At 42.9% G+C, this 10,952-nt stretch overlaps 1 protein-coding gene across 1 annotated transcript in view; it reads right to left on the reverse strand.

The window, feature by feature from the left end:
* Positions 1–9,805, reverse strand: part of RB1 (RB transcriptional corepressor 1) — a 91,625-nt gene extending 81,820 nt beyond the window's left edge. The window contains exon 1 of the mRNA XM_085325002.1: positions 9,689–9,805. Within this exon, the coding sequence (XP_085181128.1) occupies positions 9,689–9,805 (117 nt within the window). The remainder of the gene's footprint in view (positions 1–9,688) is intronic.
* Between the last annotated feature and the right edge of the window lie 1,147 nt (positions 9,806–10,952).

Raw genomic sequence — 10,952 nt, forward strand, 5'->3', positions numbered from 1 at the left:
GCGCGGGCGGCCGTTGGGCGCCGCCGTTCAACCGCCCGCCGACGACAACGGCAACGACCGAGCGCGCGCGTCGGCTCCGCTCCGCGCAGCCGCCCCTCAAACCGCGGCAAAATCGCGTCACCGCCAGCCGCCCGCCGTCACTTCCGGACCGGCGGCGGCGGCCGCCGCGCTCCCCCCGCTGCGGGGCGGCGGCGGGGCGCGCCTCCCGAACGCGCACCGGCTCGGGCSCCTCTCGGAACCCGGAAGGAGAAGCCGCCCGCGCGGGCCGCCTAGCCAATGAGCGCGCCCCCTTCCGCACGCTGGCCAATAGGAGCTGCCCTCGCTGCGTGCGTCCCGGCAGCTGGAGCGAGGGCGGCCCCGTGAGGGCGGGGCGCGGCGCGGCCCTGTGAGGCGGCGGCGGCAGCGGCGGCCGAGGTGCGGCGGCAGCCGGCCTCCGCCCCTGCTCCGTACCGAGAGACCCGCCCCGCTCCCCCCCACCCCCCGAGTTTTCTTTTCCTGCGATTGCAGTTTAACATCTCCCTCTTTTTTCCCTGCAGTTAGGTTTGGTTTAAACCAACCACCACCACGTTTGGTTCAGGGATGCGGGAGGTCACCCCGGTGTCGGCCGTCACACGGCGGCGGGTAGAAGGCAGATCTCAACTTAGCGCGTTTTCTCTCAGGCTTCTGGCGCGGCAGCTGGTTGGGGAAAAAAAAAAAAGAAAAAAGAAAAAAAGCAACGTCTTGGAGTACATAGGCATGGAAGGGCTCTTAAACTGCTTGCTTTGCAGACACGTTCAGGTCCACAAGTTCAACAGCAATCCCACTAACAATACATGAACACTACCCGCAAATGATAGACCACCACCAGCATTTTAAGATCATAGGTTTTATTGATTTGTTTGGGCTTTTTCTTTACTAGCTTTTCATTTAAAAATAGCAGAACAGGCCCTTTTTATGGTTCATATTAGAATTAAATAAATCGCAGTAAAGTGAACACAGAAGTGGGATTTCTGAGGCAAATCAAGGTACCTAAACCTCAAATGAAATATTGAATGTGTAGACTGCAGTAGGACATTCCTTAATATAATTCCAGTAAAACTGTAACTTTACTCTTCATATTTAAGGGCTTTCCTGTAATCAGATGCGGTCAAAGGTTCAGAGTCTAGGACTACATGTCATCTACAGCTGGAAACTTGCAGGCAATGAGGCAGATCTGCTGGCTCAGAAAAGTAAACTAAACCTCTATGCCACAGGCAAGTCTYTTGCCCTTCCCTCATGACCGGCTTTATCAGCACAAAAGAGCAAAGCAACCCAAAACTTGGTCACAGCCAGCAGAGACTCTCCCAGCTGTCGGCAAGAAGAAAACACACCCTGCTGGGTAGCTTCCTTCACAGCTGCTTTGACGTGTTTTATAGCCAAGCCCTGCATCATCCAAGCAACAGGCAAAGAATTTTTGTTGCTCTGAGAACCCCTAGTGCATTACTGCTTGGGGAACATCATACTCAATATTAAGAGTCAACAACCAATGTCAGCATAAATACTAATTTTCTAAAATTGATAGTTTTTCAAACTCCCTCTTGAATCAAGTTTTATGCATCGTCTCCTCAAGTGATGATCTCAGGACTCTCCATAAGCAAGAATAACCCAAAATATCTTGTAGGTGCTTCAATTTGCACCTTAGGAGAACAGGTGAAGGAGGAAAGCAGCAGATAAATCAAGCTATAGTAACCTCTATCCCATCCCAGAGCCTCAGCTGAACTAGCTTTGTGTCTAAACTGCAATAAGAAGATCTAATACATATACGTATGTACCTCCTAAGAAAGGCRTGTGCATATGTAAAATTACATGTAAGTTGCTTCTTTTCTTCTTCCATTATGAGATRCATCAATTTGATAGTTTTAACCTTGTATTTTAAATCATTTTATTTTAAATGGAGCCTTTGGGCTTTCRAATAAAATAACAAAGGAAGGAAAAAAGCAGCTCTTTTGGTGAGGAAAAAGAAGTTAAAAGACTTCAAGGTCAAACACAGCAGTAATATAATTTCTCATCTGGCCTGACAACATCTTTGTTCTGAACATCTTGCTAAAACAGCTTTTAAAGAGTAGGTCATAGACAGATGGAAGTCTGAAACATAGCCCAGTCAGGCAGTCCTGACTCATTGTTTCCAGCTGCTAAACAATCTCAAGTAATTTTATCATCTTAATTTTTTTTTTTACTTAAAAACTGTTGCTATAGTTTCACAGTAATTGCCAGTGGGAATGAAAATCACGTGTTTGTTAGAAGCAAAACTAAACCTTTTTATTTTGACCCCTAATGCTCAGACTTCTTTAGCTGCAACTTCTTTAGTTTTCACAAATCATGTTTCCCCCTACCAGAAATATTTCATTTTTTATTTCATCTTACTTCATAGTCTACCAGGACTAGATGCTTGTTTCTGCATTAGTACAGACAGACCTCTAAAACATAAGCTAGAGTTCTGATAAAGTCATCTCTTCCGGAGATGCATGAAAAAAAAATGTATTTCTAATAAAATGACCAGACTGCGATCTTCTGGATATTGGTGCTAGTATCAATTAGTGACAGAATTTTGCTTGAATAATGCTTATATACTTAGGCTGTAAAATTCACAGATTATGAAAATGCTTTTAAAGAATTATCCTAGACAGAAACAATGACAAATTAGAGGAAGAGAATGATCGTGTTTGCATTACCTGTTGATAGTGTCTTTTCTTCTTTCTCCCATAGGAGACCAAAGGGACTTTTGTGCAGATCACAAACAGAAAAAYGAATTTCTCAGTGCTGTGTGTGTTCTCTGCTCACTGCCCCCATGCAGCTTGCTGTTCTTTCCAGGAATGGTACCTTAGCCATATTAAATTACCCTTGGTATCTGAGAAGGCTTCAGCTTGAATTGTAGCTCTGTTTAGTATTTCTGGTCCCAGTAACAGCATGGGGCTCCACAGCACCCACTTACACTTAGCCAGGGCACTCTGCACCCCCCTCATTTTCCCCCCAAGTCTTCCACATTCAGCAGCAACCTCAGTGGGTACAACCTATAGCAATCTATCCACCTGAATCCCACTGCRTTTCCCCTCCTGTAAGAGGCAGGTTTACCAGGGCAGGTGACAAGGGGGGCTGTGGCCATCTCCATCAGCCATTTTGGTGGAGACCTCACATCCCTCCACACCACTGCCAGCCCAGCTCAACCCAGGCCTCTCACACTTACCGGCACATCCTTCCCCTGGTAACACTACCTTGCAGCTGCACTGGCCTCAGCTCTACCTTGCAAGCCTGAAATGTTTTGCAGGTGTGATGAAGTGAAACCAACTCAGCTCCCAGGCTGCTGTAGCCCCTTTTTGGTGAGCAGGTGGTATATACACCTTCTCACAGTAATAATGATGTTGTGTGGCCAAACTGCTATTTTAGGAGACAGTAGCAAGGCTAAAGAGAAAAATCTAAACAAATCTTTGGGACTGAGAGGATGCTTGCTTACACCACACCTAGAGYAGCTCTTAATATCATTGTCTTATACACAAAGACTAAGTTCAAATTATAAAGGATATAAATGATTTCTTAAATTAAAATGTCTATGCTGATGTAAAACCCATAGGGACCATGATAAACCTCAGCACATTTACATCTAAATGGAGAGGCATTTGTTAGACGTTGCCTTCTATGCCGTTCAAAGCCTCTAAGTATATACACATTATAAATAAAATAGAATATATAAATAAATAAAACATTTTCACTCCCTGTTTATACATTCATCTGTGGCTTGCTCTTCCCAGAGTGTTACTTAGTGCACTGCTGGCATCTCAGATACTACAGTAATGATTCTAAGACAAGAAYCTGTACCAATAAACTGTTTAACCGAGTTGTTGCAGGGCTGCTCCAAGTAAGTCTAGACACTTACACGGTGCATTAAACACCACTGCCTCAGAGATTTGAAAGTATTGCTCTTAGGTGGAGCAACTTATATGCATACGTACATACATACAAATATAAATGCTGATATGCAAACCTCACAAGCCAGGCCATTCCACAGATACCTCTGTCTCTCTCCATTTCAGATGAGTTTGCAGAGGTTTTGTACTGATCAAAGGATTTTGACTTGAGTGTGACTTTTTTCTTTTTACTCAGATAATTCTATGTATCTACTTATAATAACACATAGCTATTTATAACTATAACTTTTCTGTAACTGAAAACAGATATTTGAGTCAAGWCTATTTTACAGATTTCTTTTAGCACTAAGAACAAGGGTACTAAAAAGTAAAATCTCTGACTAATGTAATTTATCAAAAGAAGCCCTAGTGCAAGTGCAATTACAGCAGAAATGCTAATTGTTCCTGGTATAGCTTTCCTTGCTTGGAGGAGGTTTCATGATGTTAATATAAAACATGCCCTTGCACCCATAGCAGCATTGCACTACATGTGTTGCTGGTATGGCATGTCAGTCCTTACACAGGTTAAGTGCTTCCAACCCCACGTGTATTCTACCCTTGAGGTGCAGAAGGAAGGAGCCCAGGCATCCTGGGCTCCCCCGAGAGCGTGGTTCACTTTGATCACTACTCTCAATTGGTAATTAAATAGAAATGAAGGTCAAGCAAACAAACCAGCCACAGCCCTATTGTTGTCTGCAGCTACGAGGCARCACTAATAACCCTGTTCCGAGAACTCCCTTCCCTTCCCGCTCTGTCCCTGATTTGGCTTCCTCTCTCCTCCTAAGAAAGCAGCCTCAGTTGGAGGGAACACCCTGTCCTGCTCTGCATGGTCTCAGCAGCAAGGTGGTYTCTCATGCCACCTCTTCTGAGGTTTCCTAAACCCACAAGAAGCAGAATACATTGTACTAGAAATAGTACCCTGGAATCAAATTAATTTCAACTGATAATCTAAAAATCAATTACGTTACCAACCATAGATCATAGTCAACAGACAGAGGCATTTCTCTGAATTAAATCTACCTATGATCTTGTCTTTTTCCTCTTTGTTAAGAGTGGCCCTAAGATAATTAAGTGCTTTACTAAGGCATTGCAGTTAAATGCCTTAATTAGGTAAAAACATTTTACCTGTGTATAACATTTCAGCAGAACTTTTAGCATAACAGCTCTATAAACTGTTCTATGCTRTTTTTTTTCCCCAGAATAGTAAAATACCCTCCCACTAGAACAAACYATGCCAGTAAGAGTACAGCTCTGGTAATATTTCTACACCATAGGCTTCTACTAACACAGCCATGTCAGACATACCACCACCCTGTGAGCTGGGTGGGAGGAGGTGACAGACGCATACACCCAGCCCACCAGAAGAAAACACTGCTCTTAGCTATGCACACACACAAACCACCGCTGGCTTCTGCAGTACTGACTCAGCTGGAAATAATCTTCAAACAACTAAATCTAGCCCCTACTTTTTGCCTCTGCACGTGCAACACACCTGTGCTCATTGCCCCATCACTTCCCATTGCACCACCTAACCAGACTCCCATTTTCTGTCAGTCAGGCCTTTAATTTCTTTCTTTTTTTTCATGCTGAAACTTGCCCCTTGGCTCTTTGTAAAGCTGCAAAACTTTAACTACAGAATGAGGGAAGACCTGTAACTTTTAGCTTGCTTTGCAAGCCCAGATTGTACATGTTGACTGGTGACAATAACCTTCCCCAGGTAAAGACCTATTGAACGTCAGAGGCTGTTTGGCACACATTAGAGAGCAGCACAGCCTTCTCCACCAACTAAACACAGTGACATATGATAGTGATGCTTGATTTTGCTATTGCAATGACAAGGTATGTTCTAGGATTAGGATTCATTTCCTTTTTTAAAAAGKAGTTTTCAAAATATTTGCACAGGTAATTGTCAAAAAAGGTCATCTTTACACTATCCCTTTTCTGGGATCTATTAGGTTGCAGTTTTCTGAAATAGAGCTATATTTGCTTATTATACTCTTTATTAAGAAGCAAAACAAAACAAGCAGCTCCTAGAGATACCTTTTTTCTTTGAATTTGTGCCCCACAGTCCATAAGATAGCAGAAGTTCCAAGAGCAGATTTTCCTTCACTTGGGGTGTTTTGGGTCTCTGTCATCTTCCCATATACATTGCCTAGCATTTAATAAGATGTGAGCACATYCTGTGACATTTCCCTCAATGTGGTGGTGCTTCTTTCCCAACACTTATTTTCACATTACTGATAGAAATAAATATCCCTCCTTCAGTCAACAAGTTCGAAAGTTTTTAGGGACACAGGCATGCAGCATGATCATATAAATCTTCTTTCTGTAAGACTAGTCTTTTTTTTTTTTTTTTTTTCCCCCTCATCGGCAGCCTCATTTGCTGGTGTCTCTGTTTAAGGACACGCCACAGATCACAAAGTTTCTAACTGAGTTTTATTTCGAAAACAAGTTAAAGATGGTGCCGGGCTTACAGAAAAATAACAGGATTAATGTTTAGCTTGTGGAAAAATAGGCACAGTATGCGCATGAACAGGTAGGAAATATGTTTTTAAAGTAGTGCAGCATGAGTCTTGTGACAGAGAGAGTTCCAAAGAATGAACTAGTAATGGTTTCCTGACATATAATTGACCTTTATTGCAAACACACAATTTCAACATCCTGAATGTCTGTAGCTAAAGTTTTCCCAGTGGTTTTTTTCAGTTTGCTTAGGTCTATACCAAAGTGTAGCTACATAAATGTATTTTCTACATAAGTATCTAAGCAATATCTACATGTGGTTTTAGTTGATGTTGTTCATAATTGCCATTTGGCATCAAGAATGAATCAAACAAGCACAGCTTTCTCAAAGTAACAACTACAGTTTTCATCTTATATATACCGCACCTATAATAAGACTAAACTGTAAATTAAACCAAATGCAGAAGAAATAAAAATACATTGTGTATTTAGGAAACTTCCTTTAAAACAAAATGCTTTATCCTGATCCAAACATTCACAATAGCAGGAAGTTGGATGATAGCGTGTTTACAATTGTAAAATAGTTCCAAAACCAGCAAAATATCCTCCCGCTATATTAATAAAAGATCCTTTAAAAGATGAGAAATAAGATTCATGCAAAGCCTGAATTAATACAAAGACTGAATTCACATAAGACAAAAGATTTGGACTTCTGCAGAGCATATTATTTAAGAAATAGGTTTAACTGGGGTTATCTTTTTGCAAACAAATATGCGAGTATTCCATTAAACGGTCCCACTTTCCTGATATAACAATGCTCAAAATTCAGTAGGAAATATAGGTTAGTTCCAGTGCCAGGGAAGTTTAGAAGTGGATTCTGGGGAGATTTTGCAGCCTTGCTTTGAGCGTTACTCCCTTTTTTCCCCCCTCCCATAGTTTTTCTTGCAACTAGCAGGCACTAAGATGCATCTTATCTTGTACTCTCCCTTACAAAAGGATTTTTCCATGCAAAAATCCCAATCACATCAACATTTCAAACTCGCGTTCAGAACTGTAGTTTTAAGTCTACCTGGCCAGATACAGAATGGTATTAGGGATACTTGAGCCAGCTTCAAACTAACCAGCAAGAGTCAGTGGCACAGCCCAGCACTGTATAGTAATAGTTCAGGTCCTAGGATTGGATACCCCACCTAGTTGCCTATACTGGTTCTGGATACAAGGTTGCCTTGGCTATTTCCAGACAGGGTTGCATTCCAATACCAGCAATATCCTTACACTCCATTTCYTGATTGACCTCACTGGGAGCTATAACTGCAACACATGTAACTGGCGGGAAGTATCAGGCATTTAATGTAGAAGCCTAATTATAAGTTTATGGCCCCATTGCTCAGCTGACGGGAATTGAAATATCCTTAGTAGGACAGTGCCAATTTATATCCAAGCATGAGTATATGGCTACATTTGGACTTGCAAATCTGAAAGCATGGGTTGTTTCTGGACTCAGTGAGTTAAAATTGTTTATAAGTGACAGATGCAAAATTGCTCTTAAATGATGTGACAGAGCAGCTGGAATGGATGGAGTCTGCCGAAKGATGGATGATGAGCCAGCAGAGAGCATATGGGTTAGGACTGGAGGGCAAACCAACATGGATGACACTGTAGTACGTCTGCTACAGAGAGCCTGACTGAGAAGYAGAAGATGAGACAGACAACTGGAAGACTTGGAAGAAGCTTCATGTTCACAGTCCGCAGTCCTTATGGAGGACTTTAACCACCACAATATCTGCTAGAGAGACAATGCAGCAAGCATAAGCAGTCCAGGACATTTCTGGAGTGCATTGATAACTTCCTGACAGAGGTGATCGAGAAACCTACAAGGAGAGGCACTCTCCCGGATCTCATACTTACAAATAAGGAATAAATGATGGAGGGTGTAGAGACTGGGGGCAGCCTTGGCTGCAGCGACTGTGAGATGTAGAGTTCAAGATGCTGGGAGAAGGAAACAAGGCAAATAGCAGGATCACTTTCCTGGACTTCAGGAGAGCAGATTTTGGGCTGTTCAAGGATCTGTTTGGAAGAATCCCATAGGAAAGACGGTCCTGGAGAGAAGAGGGTCCAGGAAAGCCACTTGATTTTCAAGGATCACGTCCTCCAAGCTCGAGAAGGCCAGAAAGGCAAGTAAAGGTGGCAGGAGGCCTACATGGATGAACAATGGGTGCCTGGCAAAACTCAAAACATAAAAAGGAAGCATGGAAGAGGTGGAACCAGGGACAGGTGACCCAGCAGGAATATAGAGACACTGTCCAAGCATGCAGGRATGTGGTTAGGAAAACCAAAACCCACCTAGAATTGAATCTGTTGAGGGATATGAAGGGCAGCAAGAAGGGCTTCTACAGCTGTATAAGCAACCAGTGGATAACTAGGAAAAAGGTAGACCTGCTGTTGAAGAGGGTAGGGGACCTAGTCACGGGGGATGTGTAGAAGGCTGAAGTAATCAWTTCCTTCTTCATTCTAGTCTTTAATGGTAAGACTTGCCTTCAGGAATCTCAGGACTCTGAAACCAGTAGGAAAGTCTGGAGAAAAGAAGACTTGCCCTCAGTGAAAGCACATCAGGTCAAGGCACATTTAAACAAAGTGGCATACACAAGTCCATTTGATCTGATAGGATGCATCCATGGGGTTCTAAGGGAGCTGGCCGATGTCATTGTGAAGCCACTTTTAACTATCTTTGAAAGGTCATGGTGATCAAAGAGTGTTCGTGAGGACTGGAAGAGAGCAGATGTCACTATTAAGAAAGGCAAGAAGGAGGATCKAGGGAACTACAAGCCTCACCTCGATCCCTGGGAACGTGATGAAGCAAATCCTGGAAGTCAAACAAACGTGTGAAGGACAAGATGATCGGGAATATTCAGATGAATTTATGAAGCAGAAATTATGCCTGATCACCTGATAGCCTTTTACAATGAAATGCTAGGTTGGTGAGGGCCTAAAACTAGATATTGTTTATCTTAACTTTAGTAAGGCTCAAAGAGTTGCAATCAGTGGCACAAAGTCCAACTGGAGGCCAGTCACTAGTGCTGTACCCCAGGGATCGTGACACTGGAGCCTACAGTTTAACATCTTCATTAAAGATGTGGATGATGCGGCAGACTGCATCTTCAGCAAGTTTGCAGATGATACAAAACTGGAAAGGGTGGCTGATGCACCACATGGTTGTGCTGCTGTTCAGAGGGACTTCGACAGGCTAGACAAATGGGCAAACAGGAACCTCATGAAGTTCAATGATGTGAAGTGTTAAAATCCCACACCTGGGGATGAAGAACTCCATGCACCAGCACATGCTTGGTACCAACCACCTGTAAAGCTGCTTTGCAGAGAACAACCTGAGGATTCTGGTGGACAACAAATTGAACACAAGCCAACATCGCGTCCTCRTGGCAGACAAGGCCAACAGCCTCCTGGGCTGCATCAGGAAGAGCCTTGCCAGCAGGTCAAGGGAGATGATCATTCACCTGTACTTCCCAGAACTGGTGAGGCTGCCACTAGAGTGCTGGGTCCAGTTCTGGGAAAGACACAGACAAGATAGATATGGACATACTGAAGCAAGCCCAGTGAAGGGCCATGAAGATGACTAGACCCTCTGTCATATGAGGAAAGGCWGAAAGAGCTGGGACTATTCAGTCTGGAGAAAAGAAGGCTCAGGGAAGGACTTATTCATATATATAAATACCTGATGGTGGCAGGAAGGATGGCAAGTAATGAAGACTGAGCCAGACTCTTCTCAGTGGTGCCTAGTGAAAGGGCAAGAGATAATGGGTGCAAGCTGAAATACAAGAGATTTCATCCAAATGTAAGAAAAGACTTTTTTACTGTGAGATTCGTTGAACATTGGCGCAGGTTGCCCAGGGAGGTTGTACATATTCCATCCCTGGAGATTTTCAAAACCCGACCAAACAAGGCTCTGAGCAACCTGCGGCAGCTGACCCTGATTTGAGTAGGGGTGTTGGACTAGACACTCTCGAAAGATCCCTTCCAACCTCTGCAATTTCTATGAAAATATGTACAAACTCCTTAATTTAAGGCTGTCCTTTCCCAAGATATTTGTATAGGACGGATTAGTTGTAAACTGGCTGCTTTAGTCTAGATCTACACTTTATCTTAGAAATGCACACTTCAAGAGCTTAACATACTTGTATAATGATCAGACAACACTCCTGGCTCTCAGCTAGGTCACTCCTGACAGTACAGCRTAAGTTATATAGCTCTTCAGTGATGTATGTTATTTTACAAATGCTCATGACAGGTTTTCAGGTATTAATAACTTTTTAATAAAATAAGGGAAGGTCAGCTTTCGTGCCATGAAAGTCAGCTTTGGAGCTTTACGTTCGTTGTACGTATTGTGAAAGTATCAACCAGAATTTACAGGCAGCACTAGGTGCTTTTTTRTTTTCATTTTTAAATGAAAAAGGAACAGAAAAACATGCTGCTTCTGTTCATATTTCGTTCATATTCTATCTTCTCCTCTTTAAAAATGAAATTAGTTTTAAATTTACTTTTTTTTAGAGGAAGAGG

This window comes from Rhea americana, unplaced genomic scaffold, assembly GCF_003343005.1.
Source record: "Rhea americana isolate MKP2758 unplaced genomic scaffold, rheAme1 scaffold_95, whole genome shotgun sequence".
NCBI classification, from domain to species: Eukaryota; Metazoa; Chordata; class Aves; order Rheiformes; family Rheidae; genus Rhea; species Rhea americana.